The following is a 27854-nucleotide window of genomic DNA, read 5'->3' as shown; positions in this document are numbered from 1 at the left end:
TCCCATCCAAATGACTTCATAAATTAGACACATTTTATTTGCCAGTTCTCTGTTGAAAGTGTTCCAATGAAGCAATATCTCTTGTTATGCTTGATGTCCTTGTTATAACATGGGCTAATATGGGCCATATTCATACAGCAAAAAGTCCAGTGTTATTTCAACTCTTGAGCGTAAAAATCAACACTGCGCAAGTGTTTATGTAAGTCGTCACCCATCAGAGATAATTCAACACTTGTGATCGTTTAGACAGCTGCCCCAGAGCCGTATCAGCTCTGAGTGGACACAGTCTCCAAGTCTCCAATCAGCCATTGTCAACTCAAAACTGAAAAATCAACATTTAATTTACTGTGCAGGCTCTCGCAAACAATATGACAGGTTATTTGTTTCCAACAGAGATGCTCCCTTAATTAAATTTAAAACATACAGTACAATTATTCACAATTTATCGCATTGTTATGATTCCAACATACTAAATCTTTGATCACAAACAAAAATATACAACATTGTTGCTTTTATTACCCTTCATGTTGCAAGCTCTACTAAACCAATCAACCAACATATTTAAGTTAGTCAGACACCTATGTTGTACATACTGTATGAAAACATCCCTTAATAGCTTTTATTTGACTTCAACACGTTAGACTATATAAAATATTTGAATACAATGGGGGAAGTGACTGTCCTTTTAATCGATGAAAAGAGCAATTCATTAATTACACAGCACAGTTTTTAGTTTGTTTGAAAATGGGATGTAAGATATAGTACAAAATAATTTCTCCCATTTGTCACAATGCGCTCATGTGTATATTGTTTGAATAGATTACATTTTGAGCCTTGTAAGGAAATATGACTTAAGTGTCAGGCTGGATATATCCAGTAAGCTCTAACAAGTTATGTCTGGCACCATGAACACCTTCGGTTGAGCTGAGCTTAAATGCAACTGACAGAGAGACTTGCATTCTGTTGTCATTCTAGCGCTGCACAATATCGATCCTTCCTGTGTTAAAAGTCCCGCATTCGAAGGAAGCCCCAGGTATATTTTTATAATGCTCACAGTCACCTACCCATAAGCTTCTTCTGCATGAATCAAATGCTCTGCTAGGCTGACATTACCTTGAAATACTTAAAACACTCCCAAGCACAGCTGTGACTCTCACATCTCGGGTAGAACCAACAGAGCTTGTGTCACAAATAGCTCCAATCACTGAGTGGAGAGATTAAAAAATGTGGATGAAGATTTAAATTTACTTGATCAAAGGAAAAGGTTGAGCATCCTCAGAGAAACCAACTACATTAAAAGGGACATAATTTATTATCATGGAATGTGAGGCTAAGCATACAGTTCTGCATAAAATATTTTAAATAAACCTACTTGTCTTGAAACTATAATCTATTTGGCCATGAAGCCAGATACTTGGATATTGTTTTAAGAGCACACGAGCAAGTGTGGAGTGGCCAGAGAGTGCACAACATTTAATTGGCTCATATTAGCTGGTTGTAGAGGCAGACAAGGCCTCCAGCTTGTCTTAATCCATCAGAGGCGCTGTTGGAACAACATCTAATGAGGGCTGCAAACTATGCTTTCTCCCATTAATAACAGCAATTTGCCAAGATGCAATGAGAAAACAAAACACAGCCAATGATGGACCGACCCAAAATGTGCCTGTTATTGTGCTCTGTGATTTATGGCTCTGGCCTACCTTTGCTTAGATGTCAGTGCATCTAAATGTATGAGAAACATGGATGGCTGAGTTTTTCAGCTATCTTCATATATGCCTCTAAGCAGTGTAAATGAAGGGAGCTGATTTGCAGTGTCTAAAACACATTTAAGACTACTTTCAGAAAAGCAAAGTATGTTTTTGTTTCAGTGAAGTGATTGCAAGGACACAGGACTATGGCAACCACTGATGAAGCATACTGCATCAATATTTTTGGTCACGTATTTTAGCACAATAAATAATTTTGACACAGGTGTATACAATACCTGTAATTAAACACGTGTAATATTCCTACTATAAAAGTTTTATCTCTACTGTATGAAAGTTCTGCAATGTAGAAACGTGGCAATAAATAAATGCAGCTCATAACTGCAATGCTAAAGCCAGGTGACTTGAAGGCTGGAGCTTAAGGAAAGGGAGTGAGTGACGTGCTGTTAATGCACTCCGGGCAACAAAGTCAGTGTTGTCCCCTTAGACAAATGTTAAAACAAACAATGGAATAGATTATGTAAATTGAACATTTTATATATTGTATTCACATTATTCTTAACACAAAATATTTACTAAGTGAGGAACTTAGTGGCTATTAAAGCTCTCAAAGAGCCAAGCATATATCATATAAGTACCTTTACTGCATCATCCTTTTATTTCTTACAACATGAATACGTTTTCCTACTTTGGTCTTTTTTTATTCTGGCCATCATGAGTTTTGTTACAATTTTGATTCATTGCTGAAATGTGGCCATGTGGCATCTCTGGTAGTGAGAGCTTTGGAAGTGGAGTGCTCCAAGCAGTCACACAAGTGATTTTTTTTAGCTTTAGCTTGTGTTGCCTTCTACCTATGTTGCTGCATCCTCAAATGTCATGGTATTTTAACCAAAAATTATGGCCCAAACTACCAAAACAGGGTTGTAAAGAAAGATACTTTTCCTTTTAACTATACTTATTATTATGATTATTTTCTACTAGGATGCAACATGCACAGATGTATACCCATGCAGTAGATTCAGCAGTGCACAGAATCAATCAACATCGTACTCTAAATTATCTGAAAATATTAACACTTAAGATTGTTAATCTGATTATTTATTTTAACTGCACACCCTTATTTGTAGTACTCAATGAATTCAGCTATACTAATTAGATTAAAGGTGTTAAAAAGTGTTTTATTATTACTGCCTCACCTTCAACAAACTAACTGTGTTGACACTCAGTGTGGATGAATGAACATGGCAGTGAATGTTCAACAATGTCAACACATCTCAGGAAGTGATTTGTAACTGTACATGCAAGCTGAGCTCAGGAAGCGTTACGTGGATGGGGAATCTGGATGACTGGTTGTTGTTTATTCTGGCCAAGAACACAATCTGCACTTGTGGAGAAGGTCTTCTTTTGTAAACAGAGAGCTGGGAGCTGATGCGTTTTTCAATCAGAGTGATTTACTGTTTAATGACATGCTTCAGCTTTAAGAGTGTCAGCACCCGTCCGTTGTAATCCACCGCCCTCCCACAAGCCCATACCGCTATAGTGGATCGCAATCACTAGGAACCCTATCAGTAGGTCCTCATTCTGAAGGGCCTTAGGCATGTGGAATTATCATGTCATTGGTGAGAAGAATTGGAGCCAGGGAGGAAATGCAGCCAGCCTTCCCACATGGAGTTAGTCAGATACAGCAGTGTGTATGTCATTGCCGCAGTTAGCTGGCCAACTAGAAAGCAATGAATCTCTGATCCCTCTATCCCACTCTTTCTTTTCTATCCCTGTATTAGCATTCCTCTTCCATCAGGTAGAACTGCAACATTTGAATTGGTGCTTTTCCTTATTTATCCTTACTTGATTTAAAGCTATTCATTTACTTGATGGGTGAGTTTCATGACCATTAGGACAATAAATCATGTTAAAAACTTGTCATCTAATTTTCAAAACTAAATAAATGCCAACAGGGAAACAAGCCTATTTTCCCCCACTCAGTACTTAACAAAACACACTCTGGAGAGATACAAGTTTTAGTTTAAAAGAAGCCATGTCTTCATGATAAAGAGAGAGGATGACCATTGCTGTAGCATGCAAGTGGCTCCTGGGGAGTAGGAGTACCAGACCTTCCATGGCCACACCATCAAGAAAAATGACACACACAGCCATGTCTAGTGTGGATTCTTTAACGGGGGGATGGGTATGTACAGGGATAAATGTGCTATTAGCTTATGTGTTTCCTCTGCAGATTTGTAAAGCCTGATATAATCAGTGTAGGTAGTTTATCATCCGTTTGTTTATTCACATTCCTGGAGTATATGACAAACAACAAAAAAGTAGGTAACTTAAAAAAAACCAATGCAGCACTCTGCTCTCAGCACCAGTGCTAAACACTTGGAAAGGATGTGCCGCAGTCTGCAGAGTACTGCATTTTATCACTGAGCTAGGATTACAACAGGCATATTTGATGGTGAGTATGTGAGAATTTCTCTTTGTGGCCCTGAGATGCCTGCAAATGCACTGAAACATAAAACTCACAGGGGTGACAGGTATGATTTTTAGTACAGTGGATGAAAAAAGACTGTGAAAAAGTAGTGTACGTTTTTTGAAGAACAAACTCTTGTTGGCATGCAAGTAAACATATTTAAAAAACTGTAAATTATTTAAACTTTAAACATTAATCTTGTTTTGTAAGCTAAAGAAAAAATATTTTTGTTAAAGGAGCCCTCACAACTGGGCCTTTTGGATGAGTGCACACAAAGCCCATGATGCTGTAAATGGTACTGAAGTGATACTGTATTATAATAGCAATCTCTACCTGCCTTGCTAAATATAATTATAATGACATATCTGGTACATTTTATGAGAATAAAACCTTATGACATGTCAGTAGAATAAAATGCATGTTTAGTTTTTGAGAAGATATTACAAATCTGCGTCACTCCCCCTAGCTGAATACAAATCCATCTGCCTTCTAGCTTCATTATTTCAGCTGGAAATGATTTGTTATCATTGTTCTGTGGTTGCCAATCTCAACAATTTAGGGCGAAATCAGCCAATTTCTGCTCAGGGATGGCTGTATCTCTCCTTTTTGAAAACAGCTGCACTCAAACAGTCATCCATCTACAAGCATGTAAAAGATGTTTTGATTCTGATGAGATGATTCTGTGAAGTAGTGAAAGTGTGCTATAAAAACCTTTTTATGGCCTGAGAGTAACATTTTTTGGAAATGCAAATGATTTACCCATGAAGCAAGACTCTAGTGTCAGCCATTGTCTGCCTATCCTAATTTAAATAAAGTCCATCAAGTGGTTTTCTTTTCACAAAAAAAGAGTGAGTTGTCTGGGTCTCAAGGTACATCAGGGGAGTTAATATGAGAGATAAAGGTCAATGTAGGTCTGCTGATGGTGTGGTTGTTTGTTTGTTTGGGTTTGCAGCATTACGGAAATATTAATATTTTTTCTGTTCACTTGAACTTGGAAGGGCAACTGCAGCGAACAATTCATTGTGTGTTTGATGGTTGTATTAATGTAACTGGAATTTAAACAAACTCAAAGTAAGCAGAAAGCGACAGGTTTATGCACAAACTTTTCCTTGAATTACACAGAGCAACACTTGTGCATTAAGTAACAGGCAGGTGGTATAACAAAATTACTTTTAATGTTCTATCCAGATTATCTGAAGAAAGCAAATCAGCTGCAGACATGAAGCGGGATGTGGCTAAAGTGTCTGCTCTGCTTAGAAGTGTTTATTTTGTTGGAAAAATTAAGTAGACACCTGCAGTAGAAACAGCAAATGTGTTCACAAATCTTGCCTCAACCCCTCAAAAAAGTAATTTTTCAAATAGCATTTTATGATTATATTCACTGTTCTTTATTCTCATTTCTGTAAAAGCCTCTGGAACAGTGAGTGTGGGTGTTTTACATGAAGTAAACACATTTAGAGCTAAGCGTGAGTCACAATCCAATTTTTTGTGACATGCACACATAAAAACACAGACACACACAGGCATCCAAAAACATGATAATAGATGGCTAGATACACAGGTGGATAAATAAGAGATAAATTTGTTTAACATTTTGAAATTCTGTCTAAGAGGCCATGAATAAACTACACGAAACTGTAACAGAGCCACACCCTCCTTTTGTGTGCACATGTACTGGTTTTCGGGAATAAATATCACACTTTATAAGTGAAATGTAAAAATAAAAAAATTATGTTTGCTTTAATTTAAAATCCTAAAAACATAATCTTGAATGCATAGGCGCCTGTAAAAAACAATCTCCAAAATGATCTGTGGCTTTTCGTAAAAGCTGCCTAGCCATTTGTTTGTATTTACTTACTTGTAATAAATACAACAAATAAACCTAGAGCTCACAGGAATGAAATGTCACAGAGCCTTGGAAATAAATATTCCAATCTCTTTTTAATAAGGTAAACGGGACCTGGGTGCTAATAAAGGCCTCAAAGAAGTCATGATGATGTTACCAAGGAAGCAAGTCATCCTGGTAACTCAGAGACAGACTCACTAGGGTATCAATCACTGTTTGTGCATTCAATCTGTAGACCCCTGCATCACCACAGGTCATGAGCAATAGCAGGAAACGAGGAAGGAGACGGGGGCAGTGTGGAGAAATGGCCATTCTGAATGTCAAACGGGTAGATTTGAGGAACGCATCCAGCATGCAGGGAACATAAACTGCAGAGTCAATTTATCATAGCAGAATTGCTGCAGTTACAAGAAGCCATTCCGTGCTGTTTCAGTGACTATTCACAACATCTTTGCACTGGTTTGCACTTGTTTTCTCCACTTTGAAGCCTCACTCAACCACTTCAGAAACGCAATCTCCCACAGGCTACTTTTTGTTTTACCCAAACCATTTTAGTGTCAAGGACAAAAAGAGGGGATCCAGTTTGCCTTGATGTTCCAAAAGGCAAAAAAAAAGGAAGGAAGAAAAAACATTGGCACAGTGACCTTGATTAAGATATTGACAATTGAGTGTATTGAGTTTGCCTGACAATCACAACCTGCAGGGTTCTGCTGGTGGCTCTGCTCATTTCTAGTATTGTATTATATGTTTCTAACTCCAGTCGCATTCAAAAGGAGTCTCCCTGCTGTTCTATCCTCATCTTTTTTGCTTAAGAAGGAGTTTATTTTTCCCTCTTCAAATCAGAAAATGGTATGTAAGATAGAAAAAAGATGGCTTAGTTTAAGGGCAGAGGAGTCATGTTGTACATGATGCAATGGAGAACTGGAATGAATAATGTTCAATCTATGCTTACACAATCGTCATACAGCTAAGAAGCAGGAGGATCACTTTGTAAATTTTGTTAATGAAAGTAGGAATGAGTGAAGAATAAATGGCAAAACACAGAATGTTTTTGTTAAGTTATGCAATGAGCAGAAATAAGAGTACAATCAAAAGACTACAGAAATTAATCACTCGTGTATGAGGGGTGGGACATATTAATATTCATTCGCACCAGTACCTCAAACACTTACCTGCTTGCCTAACTTGCACTCCATCCAACCTAGTTAACCTAGTTAGTGTAGAAGCAGGTGTGAAGCTACAATGAGTAGCGTTTGACACTACACCTAATACCCAAGTACAAAAAGTCCCCTTATTAAGGCTATTTGGTAACATCACGGTCTAATACACAAATAATAGTAGGGCTTTCCTCTGTGTACACATATGCTGTACAAGTACAATTTTGCCTGTATTATTTGTTCCACCCCTTCTATGTTTGTTTGACTCATCCATCCACCCCGACCACTTTCCTACACAGACTTTGTCGATCTTTAAATATGTAAGTGGCATTTTGTTCTTGCTGACATTCACACGTAAATTGACATGGTGTCTCTGCACAATATAACTCAGTACAGACGTGAAATGACACACGAAAAGCAAAAAAGGAGTTTTATCAAGCTCAAGTTACTGTAGGTTTCTTATCTGTCCAATTACAAGTAGAGAACATAGATACATCAATACATCAATGAAGATTCCTGATTAGACTGCTGTCCTCTCCCCAGTGATCTGCCTGAAAGCTAACTGGATGTTGAGACCATCCACCTGTTAGTCCAATGCAGAGGGCATAATCCATGGTTGGATATTACATCAAAAGGCCTCAAATGTGAGTAGGGGTTTATTCACTCAAGAGCCAAGCAAACTGGTAAGGGGGATAAAAATGAAACTCACATGCCGATTTATCAGCACCGCGGTGAGGATTAAAGGACTGCCAGCCCCCTGCCTGCATCACCAACCTACTGCCTGCATGCTTTGTTTCAGCAGCTTTTAAACCCCCTCTGTCTCTCAAGATGTGCTTCATCACTTCAATAGAATCATGCCTTCATCTGACCAACATTCAGGATAAAAAATGCTGCAAATGAGACAATGCATTTCTCTACTTCTACAATTGATACAGTTCACCTCTATGAAGGTACACAGGCATATAGGTGAGGTAAGCCGAGCATCCTTTTTCCCTTTTACAATTCAACCTTTACCGTCAAACAAAGGAGAAAGGGGACACACCCAAACTCAATTACAAGCTTTGTTTTGTATAGAGGGCTGAGGAGGAGGAGGCCACATGACTGCTGATAAAGAAAAAAAAAACACTCCACCCCCACCCACTTTGATTTTCTGTTTGTTGGGTTGTTTTTTTTCAACACAGCCGTGCTGGCACTACCATGCCTTTGTACTATGTGGAATTGCAGCCCATTTTTGTACTAAAATCCACATAAAGTAACTACTCAGCTCAGCACCAGAATTATTATGGTGGGGTGGGGTGGTGAGTAGACCTGTATTAAAAACTGCCAGAAGAGGAGACAGCTGTCCCAGCCCACGTTCTTATGTGATCTCTGCTTAGGGAGCAGGCTGGTATTCCAAAGCCCCATCTGAAAACAAATTAAAGAGGATTAGAGGCTGCCACTGCAGCTCCTCTGCTTTCTGTCCTGGGGAATAGTGTCCTGCTGGCCAAAATGGTGACCTTCACTCTGACTTCCTGTCCTGTGTACAGGTGCACTGCATTAAACATTAAGGTCGTAGTATGGATTCAGCAAAACTGTCACCATGAGTACCTTGAAGATGGAGGCTTTCTACCCTCAGTGTGATTTTTCAGCCAGTAAAACATCTGCTCAGCTGGACTGAGGTCAGATGACTGACCTGTCCGGACAACAACATCCCACTGTCTGGCCATTAAGAAAATGTTTAGGATCATTATTCCATTTAATTATCTTAAAAAGTTGGTGCACAGTGCATTTCCATAATCATCTTTTCTCTTTAGGTGTAACAACTAAAGTAACTGCTGACAACTTATTGCATATCATTTTAAATAAAATGTTTTCTGTGACTTTCAAAAAAACATTAGACAATCAAAAGAACACTGAAAACCTTCATAACTTATTTCAGTAAGAGAAATGTCTCAACATCTGCTGGATGATAAAGTCACAAACATTCATGGCTCCCAGAAGTTGAATGATTCCTTCTAGTGCCACCATGAGACTGACATTTGTGTTTTGAGTAAAATATCTCAACAACTATTGGATGTATTGGATGGATGAAATTTGGAACACACATTTATGTCCACAGCAGGATGAACTGTAATAAGTTTGGTGAGCCCCATATTCATGTAATGCCATCATCAGGTCATTTGTCCAATACTTGACCAAAAACTAATGACATCCTTATCAGCCTTAACAGTCATTTACTTAAACTAAGATGGTGAACATTATACCAGCTAAATATCAGCATGCTAGTGTTGTCATTATGGGAATTTTAGCACATTGATGTTATCATTTATCTTAAAGCACCGCTATACCCAAGTGCATTTTCACAGAGCTGCTACCATGTAGCCTCAGCAAAGGCATGGCATGAAACAGCCGTGACTGAACTGAATAGAGCTTCATAAGGCTGATGAAATTATTTCAGAACTGCTTCACTGTATTCATCATGTAATGTATGACTTTACCTTCTGTTTGAAGCAGTGTTTTTTTTTTGTGTGTGTGTAGGCCAATGTCAGTCCCTCGTCAAGGCTGCCCGCTGTCGTCTTTGACTGAACCAAGGGCATTGTTACTGATTAGACAGACGCTGTTTTGATCATCTTTCAACATTGTTCCCCAGTGGCAATAGTTACACATAGTATTAATCAGTCTTAATTAACTCTTGTGTCACATGTCTAATGCTACTGTCATTTTACCCGCCTATATGTCCCCTCCCACTGCTAGCTATTTGGCAGATAGGATGGTGAAAGGAGCCACGTTGTCTATCCTGTTTCCCTTTAGTCATTTTCAGATTTTGCTGGAAATGCAAAGTGGGGTATATCAGCAGTGAGATGGATGTAAGGAAAGATCAACAGATATTTTAGATTTATATGGCACTGGATAAAATGATAAAAACTACAGAAGATCATTGTGATTTCATCCATTCATTACAATGACAAGCAGGATTATTTTAGGAAAGGCCCAGCGACATACATCTCCCTGATTATTAGTACACTGCTGTTGTCCTGATGTCAAGCATTTTGGCGTTCATGTGCCTACAGGTGTGGCTCATGCAGTGAAAACATTGCCATTAACTGGAATGACCCAAGGATCCCTAAGGATACGTATTATGTTTAAGATCCTTAAGGGGAATAGAAAAATCTAAAGACAGGAAGAAAATGGCAGAGACTTACATTTATAGTTTCTCTGAAAGTGCACAAAACTGAATGGGAGATTTTAGAAAATTACACAAATTCATCTAATCCCAGTACCTCCATTATGCCTCTAAATTATTCCTCTAATTGTGCACTCCTGCATGCCTTAATGGGTTATTTTTTCTCATCTCCTTCTTTGAGCTGATGTATTTCTATAGTGGAATGAAAGAAACATGGCAGTCTGAGGAAAAGAAAGCTGGAGAAAGAGCGAAAGTGAGCACAACCTATCACTCGTCTTGAGTGAGGGGAAGTAGGAAGCATTGATATTCACAGCAGTCCCTCCATTTTGGATCTCGTTCGGTACTTGGCTGTGGCCAACTGCAGCTCTGACACATGCACATCTCCCCCTCACACTGTTAGTAAAAGAGCTACTGTGTTAATTGGGCTAAACTGTGTTAGGGACGGGAGGGGAAATTAATGCATGGTTGTAAACAGGCATGGATGAATCACATCTGTCAGGTTTATGAGATCAAAGAAGACGTACGGTGCATGTGTCTCTAGCCTTTTACTTCCTGTGCACATCTGGTAAACTGGGCAACATGCTCTATTTAGTGATAAGCAGCTAAATGAAAATCACTATGTCACTATCTATATTACAAATCACACTTGCACTGGGTTGTCTCGCTGGATGAATTCCACATGGCCCTTTTATCTTTTAAGTACATAGAATCAGTTTCAAAACTATGAAAGAAAGCCACATTGAAATATCTGAGGAATCTACTATGCATACTGTTGTGGTGGCAGCCCGGCTGACGGTGCATGCCCTGTGCTCTTTTGTTTCTTTTTCCTTCCTCGCATTTCTGTTTTCTCCCCTGTGTCTCCTCCCCTCTCCCTCTGTGTGTGCTCTCTCCCTCTCCGCCCTGGGGCCCGGCTGATGATCCGCACCTGTGTCTCGTCAACCTCTACCTCCGCCCGCCACACCTGCCAGCCATCAGCCTCATCTTCAACAGTATTTCTACCCCGGTTCTCCACTCCATCTCCGCTTCATCGTCATCGCTCCAGTCCTGGTGCCACTTCTGTGCTCTAGCCTTTTGATACCTCGTTCTCTGACCTCTTGTCTCCCGAAACTAACCCTGTCTTTTCTTTCTCCCCACCAGGTCCACTCACCTCCTTCATACAGTCAGTCAGCTGGGCTCGCCTACCTGCCTTATCCCCTCGCCTCGCCTCCGTGGCGTTCCCCCGGCTTCCCTCCATGCTCCTCGCCCCTCTCACCTCGGCCTCCTGCCCCCTCTCGGTTGCCTCACTTGAACCTCTCCAGCCCCGCCAGCTCCTCGGCCCCCCGCGCCCACATCTGCCGGCGTCCAACTTTCACCTTTTCACCTCCCGTCTCTCCTCTCCCTTTTTTCCCTCAATAAACCTCTTTTGCAAACTGACAAGCGTTGCGTTTGGGTCCATTCTGTCCGAAACCACAACACATACAGCACTAAATAAAAAGGTTAGGTTGCCTATAATCCACACCAGCCTTGGCTCAAAAAGTAATTTGAAGTAAGCATTTGTTTGAAGCGGTATCAAAGGCTATGTTCAGACTGTAGACCAAAGTGACCCAAATCCGATTTTTTTTGCTAATATGTGACTCGGATCTGACTTTTTATGACAGTGTGAACAGGCCAAGTCACATGGAAGCTGATCTTTTCCAGTTCGGATTTGTGCCACTTCATATGTGGTCCAAATCCGATACAGATCGGATTTTTTTAAATGCGACCTGAGTCTGGACACTCAGATCGGAATTGGTGCGACTTTGGCATCACTCTACAGCAGCTGTTGTGCAACTGTCAAACAAAAACATTTTATTGAGCATTCAGGCCTCCAGTCTTAACGTAGCCAAAGAGTTCAAATGGCCACATAATGTACATTTTTCATAATAGTAATAATAAAATCCATTCATTAGGCAAGTTAAATCAAACAATGAAAACTTTTATAAATAATGCACTACTTGTCAAAAACAACACACTCTTATCTACACAATACATCTAAGCCTACTTCACCTATTGTAACTTTTATTTACTAATTGCAGAGCAGATACCTGACCCTCAGAAAAGCCAAAGTAACGTCCTCAATCAACCACTACAGAAGACGGATCAATAAGTTATCTGAAAGTCATCCTGACATCTTAACTTCCCCTGTAACAACGCAACCAGGAGACCCAGCATTATTTGTGAGTTCTACTCCCTTTATCTGAGATGCACAAAAACACACACACACACACACACATACACACACACACACACACACACACACACACACACAAACACAGACTTATGTGGGTACAAATCTAATTAACATTTTAACACAACACAGGTGATGTTGAGAAACCAATCAGTCCTAACCAGTAACAATTCACTTATGTATTCATCAGTATTGTAGTAATATTTGCCAATGAACCTGATACATCCAATGATCATTTAGGGTTTATTAATTAATTAATGTGGGCTATTCAGTTAATTGCAAAATAGCTGCTTTATCACTGCTTTATCACTCCAAGGACCCCTTTCTCTCTCTCTCTCTCTCTCTTTCTCTCTCTAAACAACAAAATACAGAGCCAGTGCTAAATAGGTTGTACTATGTCAGGTACAGGTACAGTAATGCTCTACAAGAAACAAGGAATCGTATGGGAATTAAGCAGAAATGATAAGCAAACCGTGAGGTGTGAAATGTTTTCCATTCTTAACTAAATTTACTTGCATGTAGCTTATTTGCAGTGTTATACTGATAATAATCATATTCATATATTGAAAACACAGCTGATCTACATGCAATAAATACATACAGTGCTTTGCTGTAAAGGTACAACATACATCGTGGCTAGAAGACTCAGCCAATGCAATTTGGATCTAGTAATTGTGTGATGGTGTGATAAAAATGAAAATCATCACGATCTGGACGGCTCAAACTACAACTGTCCCATACTTGGGTGAGTACAGGTGTAAACTGGTCAATAAAAATAGCTTAAAAGCTTTCTTTACAACAACTTCAAAAGACAATATTATTCCTGACAGCTCCTTTCACGCCTCCGAGAAGGCAATAATTGTGTGTAGCGAGTGAGATGAGGGAATTTCAGCCACAGAAGACAGGTACATGTGTCACACAGACAGTGGCTGCTAAACGCTTGGATACTTTTTCTGGTTACTCTCACACTATTTTATTTGACTGCATTATTTTTTGTGTGTCAGAAATAATTGAATTTGTTTCCAACTATATGTATGTATACGATATATACATTTGAGAAAAAAAATCCAGCAGTAAGTTCCTCTAAATAACCTGTCACAAGCACACAAGCACTTACGCAACCATGCTAATTGCAAGGAAGGTCAGGATGGCAGTTTCCTGCTCAGCATTACTGCGTTTTAGTGCAATGTGTGCCCGTCACTCACTGCTGTGACAGACAGGCACTATCCCTCTGCGCACCAGAAGGTGCAACAACACTTACAACATCTTCAACTCATTATTCATATAACTTATAACACACTTCTGTAGATATTGCTGGACAGTAGCAGATACTATAAAAGAGCAGGGATTTGTTTTTATGTTTTCATGCAACATTATCACATTATTAATTCACAGACATAGTATACCTATTAACTGTTGATTGGCTTGTGTCTTATGTCTTACTGTCATATTGCAGTACGCACGATTCTCAGTGAATGTCTGTACACATGCATATTTTGATTGCCTGTACTGTATGATACTGTATTTCTATTTTATATGTGTAAATTTACTGTATATGCACTGTAAATCTTATGTTAACAGTAAGTGTGATTGTTTAAATCACAAGCCAGTAGGGGTGGGAAGGATGGATGTCGGGGAACAGAGTAGTGAAGGCGTAAAGCTAAATGATGGAAATCCCTGCTGTCACCCAGGGTCCCTGCAGCATGTTCACTCAGGATGCTCATCTGTCTCAGCTTCCCACTTTAGCAATGCAGTCTAAATAAGGAACACGAGAGGCATCCTTGGCAAAACCCTGAACCTGTCCACAAGGTCAGCTATCTCACCGGGGCCCTGGGTTACCGTCATGGGGGACTGGAGCAATCAGGCATTAACATCTACACTAAGGGAGCCTCCACTTCGGTAAGGCTCCAGCTACAGAGGCAGTGAGGATTGTACTGTGGCTTAGAAAGCTGAAAGAGCAATGCTGGTCAAGACCTTGATGAGGGCACAGATGTATTACTACATAAAACAGATTCAAAACACAATTCTATGAATCTAACATTGACCTTCCCTGTGAAAAGAATTCACAAACATCATTTCAGTGAAAATATCTGGCAATATAAATTATGTAAGCAGTTCAATCCACAAAGCTGCAGAAATCAAGATTTTTATGTAAATCAGCGCCTTACTTATACTGCAAAGACAGGCTGCAATAGAGCGCTGTCTCATTTCTCTAATTTAAATGCTGAAGATACAATATATTTGCACAAATAAAGCTTGGCAATGTACATTTATCTGCCGGACGAAAGGGACAAATTACATTTTTACTCTCTGTAAGAAGTTCTACACCAAGCCAAGTTGGTAAAGATCATCTTAGTGTGCAATCTACCAATGTCACAAATTGTCATTAAACAATTTGCGGGAATTGGCACTGTCAAACAATTCATGGTGCAATTTTAAAGCTGCATAAGTTTGTGTTGTTTGATGTAGGTTTAACTGACTATATGTTTAGGCTGATATGTTGGTTTGCAAAATTATCTATCAAGGTGACCTTTTACTCACATAAAAATGGGTAACACTTTACAATACCGTACACAAAACTGTGAGTAGTTACTAAGGAATGAGAGAGGAACGAATCAGGAACGACCTGATAATTAATAAATTGTTAATGAGTAGTTCCTGAATATTTTGGAATAAAGGACTGTAAAAATCATAGTGGAGAGTTACTATTGAACAGAGAGATATTATATTAATTAATCATGACATAACTAGTTCATTAATATCTGTGAATCAATACAGGCCTACTGACCACTCTTTATACGAGTAGTTATGGATTCTCTGAATCAGACAGTGAGGGGCACAAAACTATTAACGATCATTACTTACTCATTATAGTATTTTTGTGCACCTCCAACTAAACTGATACATTAGAGTTGCTAGTCAGTTGGCACAGCAGCCGTAAAAATTAAATCAGAAGTGATGAATTTTTAAATATTCTATTTTTGATATATATATATATATATATTATTTATATGCATCGTATTGTAGCGTTACCTAAAAACACATAAAATGTTAACATTTTTTATTGTTCTTTCAGAATTAAATGGAACCTTAGAATTGTGCACCTTCAAATCCTCCTCATGTTTGAAACTTGTTACGGGCACAGACTGTTGCTCAAATACAGTGATGCTCTGTGAAAAGTGTGTAACTGCGTGAGCTTGGTGATTGTTGCTGGGGTACTGGAGAAGACAGAGGTCTTGTCATACCTCACCTCTGTTCTCAACCTGTTTCTTTCCAAAGTTGTTCTACTTGTCTGCAAAGTCACAGTTCACATACAGCTGTCTGAATAAAAAATGGTGCTGCATTTTCAAGTCTCTTCTCATTTTACTTATTCATTTGATTTTTCATCTTATTATTATTAAATGATGGCCCCACGCTCCCAATGACAGGTGATATCCTGTGTCCCAAATATTAATTTTAATGTTGATCGCTAGCTACAAACACATCACAGTGACTCATGGGTTTTAATAGATTATTTTGTGAGCTGTCAAGTCCAGGGCCTGTAATAAAGTGACAACGGCTCATTGACTTTTAATAGGATGCAATTTGAGCTGAAACTCAGTGTTTAGAGCAGCAAAGTGGAGGAAGACAGCAGAGTGATGCCCCTGATTCGCGTAACTTGTGATGTTTCCTTGGGTTTTTAACGTGGCAGAAGGACGAGAGAAAGGGAAACAGTCAATGAAGCCATAAATCTCAAGAAAACACCAAAGGGGCCGACACAAAGAGGGAGTGAACCTCGACTTTGTAATGCAGGAGAGAGGCATCAAAGTCATTCAATGACAAGAAGACAGATGCAATAAATATTAGCTTTGAGCAGCATGTGTTGTTCATGATGACACAAAGCTGTCCGATATGGCTGCCACTCAGTCACAGACTGAGTTTGTAAATGCTGTACATGGATGTGTGACCTATGGATGAACTAAGGGTTTTTTCTATTTGGATGAAGATGAAAATGACAAAGAGATTGCTGATGTCGGATGGACAGGTGGAAGGAGTTGGAGACGGGTGGGATGAAAACAGGCTCATTTTGACATTGTCTTTTCTGACATTCATGATGCTTAAAGGACACAGTGAGCATCCAGCGTCCTCCTCCCCTGTCGTTTTATGACAAGCTCAAACACTCCACAATCTGGTGGCGCCCAGGTACCATCACTCCAGTCATTATCTCACAAAACCCATTCCATTTGACCTCTGCAGCTGATGTGCATTATTCACGATAGGAAGAGCTTCAACATGCAGCTCAGCTGTGGTGAAGGAGACACAGGAGCAGAAGAGAGCTTAAGTGAGTGAATGACAGAAAGAAGGAGGGAGGCAGAGCCAAAGACCAGAAACAAGGAGACAATATGTTTAAAAAGACAAAAGTGATGAAGAGTTTAACAACTCGGGGGAGACAGATCACATGCATGTGGTGCACCTCCACTAAATACCGTGGTCACCTTCAAACAAAAATAAAATGACCGCTGTGTGTCTCCACCCCATGGCCAACACCCCTCCTGATTCCTCATTAGAGCATAAGTATAGCTCTAATGAGCAGGAAAAAGCCTCTGTGTTGTGGGCAAGATGAATGAATGCAAGAGGCTACTTCACACCCCTCTGCCTGACGCTGGGGTGGTGCTTCTATCTCTGTGCTCCATAGGAGGGAACCTTCTGGTTAGTCCTTCAGGACCAAAGGGCCCTAAGAGGCCCTAATTACATTATTCAGCTAATTATCCACAAAGCTGTTGTCATGGGTATCTATTTAGTTTTAGTGAAAGCCACAATGGAGAGAAAGGAGCAACATTAAGGAAAGGTATCCGAACTCGATTGCCTTTGAGCAGATTTATTTAGCTTGTACTTCACAAACAGGTTAGATCTCTTTGTGCCATATAAACTTTGTTTCTAAGATTTGGCAGAGGTTTATAGTGCAATGCAGTGAAAAATATTGTTCATCCTGTACACTATGACTGGCATATTTAGAGGTCTAAAAGACCTCTGGCAGCATATGTTATTTAGATCTGTCACTCTACAATACCATACCAGATATCTGAAATAGGTTTTTCTCTTGGGCTGGCATAATAAAGGGTCTCATAGCCATCGCAGGGCGCATTACCAGTTTCACACAATTTAGTTAAGAGTCAAACTTTGAAGAAGGATGGACATGGCACAAGAATTTCTGTTAACAGAATTTCCAAGTGGTACAGCATTTCATCTGGTATGGTGGCGCCATCTCTTCTACCTGTCCATACCTTCCTCTGCTCCATAAAACCCACCTATTCTATGCAGGGATAGGGGTACAGCCTATCTTTCCAAGAACTGAGCAAAATATTTGGAAAACATCCTCAACCATTTACATCTATCTGTAAAGTGTGTCTGACAGTCTATGACAATGATTATTATGCAACAAGATTATTATACAAGTTTACAGACTGCATAACAGTTGGATTGGATAGGATTCTGGCATGAAAAGTGACGGAGTGGTGAAAGTAATTGTCTTGCATGAGCTGTGAATCTGTGTAGTCAGGAACAGCCTGAGCTTCCGCAATATCGAAAACAATGACATATTGCTGTTGAATGCTCTAACGTTAAGAGTACATTCTTTACACCAAAGTTATGAAAAAAAAGAACAAGGCCTGTGAAGTGAAAAGTGAACATTAAAGGCAAGTAAGTTATGAGGCTCCCGGAAAAGGTGTTATAGATTCATCAAGGCCAACAGAAACTAGAAGAAGAGAGTGGTTGCTTGACCTCGGTGATGGATTAAGCTGTCTGATGCTGCTCATGACTCATATAGAATAATCATTGTTTAGAGCAGAAGTCCATGGTGTATTACACTTGCATGCTGAAAAAATACTAATACAGTACGCCACTTCAGCAGAAGATTATTGAATTTATCTATAACCACCTTAAGTTGTGGTTATGCACTACATTCTTCTACAGGGAAAATAGGCTGCAAAAAACACCTAAGCATACAGTCAAGGAGGACAGGCCGGTATTCCATCCTAAATTACTAACAAGCTGACATTAAAGAGGTGGTATTATGCTTTTTGGCTTTTTCCCTCTCCTTTATTGAGTTATATATCTTTTTTGTGCATGTAATAGTCCACCCCAAAGGGAGTTCCCATCTCCCACAGAACAGACTGCTCTGAACTGCCTGAAAACAGCTTGTTTGTAGTCCAGCCGTTTCCCTTTCGTCCCTGTGACGACACAGGGTTGAAAACAAAATGCTTGCCCAGCGGCTAGTCTGACACGCCCTCAAAAATACCAGTGGAAAAACACTGAGCTGCAGCAAACACCTCTCCTCTCCCTTCCAAACACTAGTTATCCTCCATGTAGTCAATGGACATAAAGTTGTTGTAGAGACAATGCACAGTTGTAACTTTATGGATGAAAGATGCATTTGTTACAGATTAATAACTCACCACTCTTATACTCTTGCTCCAATCCATGTTGCTAAGCCGGGTAACAGGAACATATACAGCTGAACCAAAGCTGTGTTTACCAGCTTCCCACTGACCTGCCCTTCTCTGCTTCTGATTGGCTAGTAGTCCTTAACTAGGAACTGCACATGTGCAACTCCCAACAAAGATCATGTAGAGGCAAGATGCATCACTCCATAGCTAAAACGAAGCGTTGAACACACAGGGTGAAAAGAGGAGCTGCAGCAATGTGCAGTATGACAAAAACTTAAACCATGTAAACCTGTTCTGGTACAACCCCTAACTAAGATTTTGAACCTAAAAATGAGCATAATACCATTTCTTTAAATAGTTTGAATGCTTAATCTTAATGCCTTTAAGAAATGCTTTTTTTGATTTATATGCTTCCCCTTGGTGACATCATTTGCAAATACAGTGTTAGAACTATACAAAATGTTTTGCTGTTAAATGCTAAAACAGAGTTATTCGATGTTAGATCAGCCAAATTTGGGCATTTGTGTGAGTATATGAGTGTTATCAGTAATGGCTGTATTATTTCTGAAAGCTTGACCATCAAAGAGGGAGGGACATTCAAGTCTCATTTTTTCTTATTCATTTTGTTAGTAATATTGCTCAAATCTGACCTACAGTATTCTATCATTGCATGATGCTGAAACCGTAATCCATGATTTGTATCCTCCAGACTCACATTTTCTTCCTAATTGCACTGCTAGAAGCGTTCTTCAGTTTGTTCAGAATGCTGCAGCTAGAATCTTGACAAAAACAAAAAAATCATAACAGCCATTCTGGCCTCTCTTCACTGGTTACCAGTGCAAACTAGAGCTATGAGTGGTTACTAAGGAACAAGTGAGGAACAAGTGAGGAATGAATCAGGAGCAACCTGACAATGAATGAATTGTTAAAAAGTAGTTCCTGAATATCTCAGAATCGAAGACTGTATAAATTATTATGAAGAGTTACAAGAGAACAGACTGAGGGACACTATATTAATGAAGCATTACATAGTAATTAGTTCATATCTATCTGTGAATCGACATGCTGACCACTCTCTTCATGAGTAGTTCCTGATTAACTCTGTATCAGCCACTGAGCAGCACAAAACTAGTAAAGACTCATTAATTACTCATTACTTAATATATAGTTACTCTTTTTTAGGGCTGACCCCGAATACCAAAACTTTCATTAATAGCCTAGGTTTTTATTTGCTGAAATCACTGAATTGATCCTGAATATATTTGGGACAGGCGTCCATATGGGACAGGCCTTTAATTCCTCTTGCACAAAACTGAAATAGGCTACTATGAAACAGTTTATATATTTCAAACAGAATATTAGCGTACTACTATACAAATTATCCAATAATATCAAATACACGTCATTCGATTCATAGTTTTTAGGCAGACCAACATTGCGGCTCACACTGCAAATCCCCCGGAGAGACGCTGCAAAAGCAGTCAAATTTTATTTGGATCACCTTTCAACTGAAGAAAAATAAAGATATGAACACAAACTGCAAGTGTTGGGCATATCAGATCGATATGACGTTACAGCATCCGCTGCCACATTTCTACCGTTATAAACCGCCAGGTCCCTGCCACCGCTCGACTGCGGTAATGTTTACTTTTACTTTCTGGGGAATCCCTCACGTAACACAGCCCAGGCTTGTCTCCTCCTCAATTATTGCATCCCAAAGCACAACAACCATCCATCATTTTGGCAACACAAAAGTAACAAACTCAAAGTAACAGTGTATTTGCTTCCTGGTTGGCAGGCAGCGGAAAATAACGTCTTTTTTGCCCTCCAAAACGAAAAACATTTTGGAGGACAACGAAAAAAACAACATGGTGCAGGATGACAAAAGTGTGGCAGAAGTTAGCTGACAGTCCAGTAGCAGTAACAGTCAAGTGCAGAGCTGAACGGCCCCGCCTCACTTTCCTGTCAAAGATGAATGCGAATGTTTACAACTTTGATGAGAGGATGAAGAGGTATAGGGTTAGGCACGAGTAGAGAAAAACTCAATGAGAGTGAAGTGAGGGAACAGCAGTCAGGTAAACTTGTTCTCTCCTTTCAAAGTCTGTCAGCAGATAATTGTAGCTTAATGTTCATTAAATGTGCATCTGTAGTGAATCTCTCTTTCTGTCCGTCCTGCTAACCAGCTCTTGTCTGTCATGTCTTGGTTGCCAGACTGTGACTGAACAATGTTGAGTGAAATACAGCTATTTCTTACGTTTGATAAACGTCAACAGACCATGTTAATAAACTGTAGCTCTGAAAGATGACCGTGTTGCGTGTGGAAATGCGTTCATATGCGTGTACAAGAAATTAAACATCTTTGGGACCAGTCCAGAGACAGGATGGGATTAAATGATTAAATAATAAGCATCAAATATTCAGCCAAGTCATTTTATAAACAGTATTTTATATTTGAAATGTATTGACGGAAACCTGGAGGAGCCAGTTTGAATGGGCCCGATGGAGCTGATAACATTAATATATAGAAAATATCTATTTCACAGGGGCTACTCTGAAGTTTGTCAGTAGAGTAGATGCTGGATCATCAGCCAGTACAGAAACAGACTCCAGCCAGTCAGCCAGTATAAGCACAGCTGACCCACACCCAGCCTCAGCCAGTACCAGCACAGACCCAGTCCAGAATTTTTTAGCAGGTCACACAGACCCAGGTGAAACACAGATTGGCCCCCAATTTTAACAGACTTCATGTGGTCTGAGTTAGTGCGCAGAGGTCTGTTCAAACTAGCACTGGATTTTTCTAGAAGAGGTTTCTAGTCAGGCATCTTACAGAAGGAGGACTGTAGTGAGAGCTTTGTGGTGTCAGGTGTGACTGTGCAGCAGACCAGTTTGTGACCGAGTGGTAACGTAGCTGGTAGAGTTAATATAAACATCTGAAAACGTCTCGGGTTACGTATGTAACCCTTGTTCCCCGAGAAGGGGAACGAGACACTGCGTCGGTGACGACACTATGGGAACGCCTCTGGGCGTGGCAGGGCTGAACCATGAATGAAACTACTCCAATCCTATTGGTGTTACTAGAACGGTAGTGTGTGACGGCGTAACCGGAGGGGGTATTTAAGCACGCCGGCACATAGGACACATTAGCCCTTTCTATGAAGCAAGGCACTCCAGGCGGGGTGAGGTGTGTCAGAACAAGAGGAACAAGGGTTACATACGTAACCCGAGACGTTCCCCTTCGAGGGAACTGCGTCGGTGGGAACACTATGGGAACGAGATACCCACTTAGGCCGCACCGAAACCCCGCCTGCCCCCAGCGTGCAGAACCTGACAGCACGACTAGGAGGAGAGCGCACGGGTGCCGGGTGCAGAAGGAAGGTCCAGACTGTAAAACTGGATAAAAGTCTTCGCATTATAACTCCACCACCTCGGGGTGGAGTCTCCATTCCCCGGGCCTCAGCCCCTGTTTCGACAGCAGGTCTGCTCCTTGATTCTTCGCTCTGAGGGACAGCAGTCTCTGCTGGGACCACAGGAGGATCTGATGTGCCAGTTTGCATAATGGGCGCGAGCGCAGACCCCCCTGGTGATTCAAATACGCCACCACTGCCGTATTGTCGGTTCTGACAAGGATGTGGCAACCACGGAGGGCGGGCATAAAACTCCTCAGAGCTCTGAAAACCGCCAACATTTCCAGGCAATTTATGTGCCAACAGAAATGAGCCTCCCCTCGCGAAGCGGTCGTCCATGACCGCGCCCCATCCCGTGAGTAAGGCGTCTGTCGAAATAATTGTTCGGCGACAGATCGCTCCCAACACGGGACCTTGGGACAGGAACCAAGATTTCCTCCATACAGACAGGGAACGAAGGCACCCGCTCGTAACCCGTATCAGACGGAGCGGATTTCCCCACGGGGAGAATCCCTTGGATTTTAGCCACCACTGCAGGGCTCTTATGTGCAAGGTGGAAGGTATTATACTGGACGCTGCTGCCAGGAGACCCAACACCCTCTGAAAGTGTTTTACAGTGATGGCCTAACTGCACTCCGGTCACTGTGGACAAAATGGACTCGATGCGTGCGGGAGACAGGTGGGCCCGCATCGTCGTTGAGGCCCACACCACCCCTAGGAACATAGTCCGTAGGGCGGGTGTCAGCACGCTCCTCTTCGCGTTGAGCCGCAGCCCCAAACGCTGAAGGTAGGTGAGGACGACATCTTGATGCCGAACCGCTAACTCTCGAGACTGGTCCAGGACGAGCCAGTCGTTCAGTATGCGGATGCCCTGGAGCCTCAACAGAGCCAGAGCCCTACTCGAAGTCTCAGGACCTCTTCCCCCGGGCCCGTCGAGACTGAATGACGGTCCTCAGATCCGTCTTCCCGGGGGGCTGTGGGCGAGAGCGCCGTCTTGCGTCCCAGGTTGGTTGAGGGGGATCCCGTGAAGCGACGCTCTGCTTCTGGCTGCGGCAGTAGGTGCTGGACGAAGGCTGCGTCTGCCTTTCCTGAGCCGTCGCCGTCCTGGAGTCTGACCGGCGGGGGAGATATCGCTCAAACGCCTCTCGCTGAGTTTTGGCGTGCTGGAACCTGTTGACGACAGCATCCACTGCTTCGCCAAACAGGCCAGTAGGCGAGAGGGGCGGAGAGGGGAGAAAAGCCCTCTCCTTCCGCTGGATGCCCGAGAGGTTGAGCCACAGATGGCGCTCCGTAGCCACCAAAGCCGCCATCGATCGGCCGATGGAACGGGCCGTTTCCTTGGTCACACGGAGAGTTCAGTCAGGTCCTCCCCAGAGGGACCTCCCCCTACGTCACAGTCCCGAAAGAGATCGGCCTGGTATGCCTGCAAGACAGCCGTCGTGTGCAGGCTGGCACCAGCTCGACCCGCTGCCATGTAGGCCTTGCCCACCAAATCGGACGTCATCCGACATCCAGAGGGATGAAGCGAGGTTGGTACTCGTTGTGTAGATCCGGAAAAAATGGTAGGGGCCGACGCGGGGGTGGCACTCGGTGTTGCAGAAACTGCTCGTCTAGTTTGCTGCCCACCGATGGCTGCTGCATCGCCTGTGGCCAATCAATGTGCAGCTTGGCCACACCACTTCTAACAACTCCTCGTATCCTGGCGAGGGCTGATGACGTTCCGTTTCCCCGAAGTCATTCTCCATGCTAAGCACATCTAGCTCCTCAGAGCCAGATCGTGCAAGCCACGGGGGGAGCGCATCCGACCATCCTCTAGAAAAAGAGCCGCTCGAGACCTCAGCACCCTCAGGGGAAGGGCCTCGCAATGGTTGCAGACAGCCCCCTCGAGAGCTGCCTGGGCATGCGACATCCCCAGGCATGAGACGCACATCCCATGGGTATCACCTTCCGTGATGAAACGCTCACATGGAAAGACACACTGTCGGAATCGCTTGGACATTTTGGTGAGATTGTGAATTGAGTATTTCACTTAGTTTTGGTTTCCGCCTCCTTGTCTCATCTTAACATGATCCTCTTGTGACTCAGTTTTCCTTATTGTGATTCACTCTAACTTACAATGCTGTATTCAAACCTGTCTTGAGTGAATTTAAAAAGATAGATTGCGTTTTGTAAGATCAATAAATATTGATGTGTAGTACTTTTACTTTTGATTACTTAAGTATTTTTAAAACCAGATACTTTTTTACTTTTGCATGAGTAGGTTTATTCTGGATGGCTTTTACTTTTTCTTGAAAAAGTTTTTCACGTGGTATCTGTACTTTTACTTGTAAGTATGAAAATGGAGTACTTCTTCCACCACTGGTGCTCAACGTCTGATTTTACATAGAACTACCAGTTTTCTCCCAATAAGTTAATATACAGCCAATTACAATGTACATTTTCAACACATAGAGAGAGAGAGAGAACAAAAGAGTATTTTGTTCAAAATGCCATTTATTTTGAACGATTTTGCTGTAAAATATGTACCGTGGCACTATTTAAATTACTGCAATTTTGCTTTTCAGTAGATTTGCCTGTCCTAGTGTGCACAAAGTGTACACTGATATGAACAAATTAATATAATGAGGGGATAATGGATCATTGAAGCTCACTATCCAAAATAGCATCTGCAGATCCCATGTTTGCAGAGCAGTCACACAGAAACAATTACATTACTGACCACTCAGAAGTCACTGAAAATCCAATGGCTTTTTCAAAATGTATACAGCAATCTATTATAATAACATGTTTCATATAGCACATGTAGCAAGGATTCAGATAACTGGACTACTGCTGGCAGGGCCAAATGGTCCCTTAGTACATGCAAAGAATTGCTTTGAGATTCAAGTTGCATTTCAAGGAATGTAAATCAAGTAAATGTAATGAGAATCAGCATGACAGATATGATATAACAACATACTCTAAATGCTGTCAATTTGGCACTGAAATTGATTATTTGAGTCATTTGACATGCCTGCTCACTTTCTTTCTTTGCCATTTCTCAGAGGAAATCACTCCTAGCTAAAGCTAATTGGCTGGAACACTTAGGGAGTTAGTGGTATGAAACCAGACATGCCAATCAATCAGATTGTATACTATTGCAGATTCTATAAGCTAAAGCATAGTTTACGGAACATACAGACCTCGACGTATTCTGAAGTGACTGCTTAGCCTCAGTGAAGATGTGACAATCCTAAGGTTCAGCATGGCAACATGCCTTTCAACTCCACCCCACAATCCAAACTGTGTGACAGTCGCAGTGAAGACAGGGTGCCAACACAAGGACATATTCTGCACTTGTGTGCACTTTATACCTATGTCAGCCATGACAGCAACTCCACTTATATGGTCTAATGAGTTGGCTCAACAGCAGCATGTGACACATGCTGAAAAAAGTGAGCACAGCGGAACCCACCATGGCCTTTTTCGGCAATTTTTGAGAGCTTGACATTTATTTATTTTTTGTCATTGTCTTTTTGAAGGGTGTGTGTTAATAAATTGAAGGGATGTTTCAGAGTGGTGTGCAAACTTGGTTGAAAAATAAGTTTGTGTTCATGGATAATGCTTTAAATCAATGTACTTTTCCACTCCTTTTTTGCCTGTAAGATTAATGACCTTCTACACAACAGATTTATAACTATGTGATCGGGGTACCCATAAGCGGAGAAGGAGAGACTTTTCCCTGGCAACTTTTTTCAATCTGTGTAACATTCTCAGTTTCTTCTGAGGATAGTAGTTTTTCTTTCTTTCTTTTCTTGGGTGGTAAAACACTGCAACTGGCAGCACACAAAAATCATTTTCATCGCCACAAAATTAACAAGAAAGGTAATAATTTGGCCTCAAAACAATGTAAAGCAGCATTCTATGTTTTCAGGGTGATTGCGGGGAAGAAATACCTCTCAACTAAAAAAGTGTTTGTCCAATTTCCATATCTTCCAATTCATAACCTACATGGAAAATGTATACTTAAGGCAACAAGGAAAATACTATGAATATATGAATTGCTGACTTGAGGTGTATTTCCAAATAACATGTACCTTGAGAATAAGATATCTTCAAATCTCTCCCAGTACTGTTTTTTCAAGGATGTTTTAGAAAACACCCTTTTTTGTTTCTTCTATTTACACAAGCCATATGACTGATAACAGTGACTGACCTTGTAAAAGGTACAATTTACCATCACATCTGCTGCCATTTTCGATAGACTTTAACTTAGTTATCAGTGATCAACCAATTAAATTCCTTCAGCTGTATAGACTAGTGTAGTAAGACCACTCTGCATCCACACATGAGGGAGTACCCTTAAGCAAGACACTTAACCCCTACCTGCTGCAACTGTCAGGCCCTGCAGGCATAGGGGGAAAGGGAATTTCATCCTTAGGCAATGAGGAAAGCATGAAAAGATCCCACCACACACAAAAATATATGAACATTCAAAAGAGGTTGTTAGAAACTGTCAACATCAAACAAGTTAAAATTATTTTACAAAATTACATTTACAATTTTAGTATCTATTGCTACTTAATAAAATGTTCTACCATTGCAGTGCACTGAACTGTCCAAACATAAACCTTGGTAAGCGCTGGACAAAAAGACTTAAGAATGGTTTGTTTCTCTTTTTCTCTTTGTGTAATGGTTTGGAATTCTTCTTCTCTAACCTACAAACTGCTTGATGTGAATAGAATTCATACTAGACCTTCTGTGTTTGATGTTGAACATAAGCTACCTTGTTGATCCAGAAAAGAAAATGTCAAGGAATTGTTTTTAAGTTTTTAAAATAATGAAATATTTTGTACGTTAAGCTTTTTGTTAGAATGGGACTGATGCAGTTCAAGAACAAAAACTCTTTAGCTATAGCAGCTTGTTAACTTGTTAGCAAATAGATAAAATGTTGCTGGGTTTTTTTAGATGTTCTATAATTTTAACAGCGATGCAGCTGCTTCACAGCACAGAAAAAATCAGGCTTTGGATTTTTTACACTTTAGCAAACTGCAGCATCACACTATGTCACATTTATTTATTGAAGGGGTTGTACGCTTTTAAATGTCTGTGATATTCCTTTGTATTGTATTGCCAAAGGCAAAAACAGTCATGTTTCCAAACTGCATTCTTCTATCTAATGAACCATAAAACAACTGTCAAAAATGGATTGCTCTTGTCTGTGAATTACTTAAATCAAGTGCATTTAGTAACTGTAAAGGGCAGCCACGGCACTTTATTTCACATGATATAGCTCATTTGGGGCAGGAATCATTAATTAAGCCATGTCATATGAAATGATCAAAGGATACATGGCGCTTTTAAAAATAGCAAATAGTTTGCCGTCCACTGCAGAGGAGAGAGTACATATTATCCACTAAGACCTTGCATTATATAGCAGCAATAAAATTAAATATTTGTGTTAACTTAATTCACCTGCAATGTAAAAACGTCTGTGA

General features: G+C 40.8%; 1 protein-coding gene across 1 annotated transcript in view; it reads right to left on the bottom strand.

Moving 5' to 3' along the window:
- The window catches only part of igsf21a (immunoglobin superfamily, member 21a), a 261327-nt gene extending 237309 nt beyond the window's left edge, over nucleotides 1–24018 (bottom strand). The window contains exons 1-2 of the mRNA XM_046075086.1: nucleotides 23887–24018; nucleotides 18983–19013 (exon numbers count right to left, since the gene is read on the bottom strand). Of these exons, the coding sequence (XP_045931042.1) occupies nucleotides 18983–19013; nucleotides 23887–24018 (163 nt within the window). The remainder of the gene's footprint in view (nucleotides 1–18982; nucleotides 19014–23886) is intronic.
- Between the last annotated feature and the right edge of the window lie 3836 nt (nucleotides 24019–27854).

Source organism: Micropterus dolomieu, linkage group LG18 (genome assembly GCF_021292245.1).
Source record: "Micropterus dolomieu isolate WLL.071019.BEF.003 ecotype Adirondacks linkage group LG18, ASM2129224v1, whole genome shotgun sequence".
NCBI classification, from domain to species: Eukaryota; Metazoa; Chordata; class Actinopteri; order Centrarchiformes; family Centrarchidae; genus Micropterus; species Micropterus dolomieu.
Note: the sequence above shows the minus strand (reverse complement) of the source record. Positions and strands in the feature narration are given on the sequence as shown.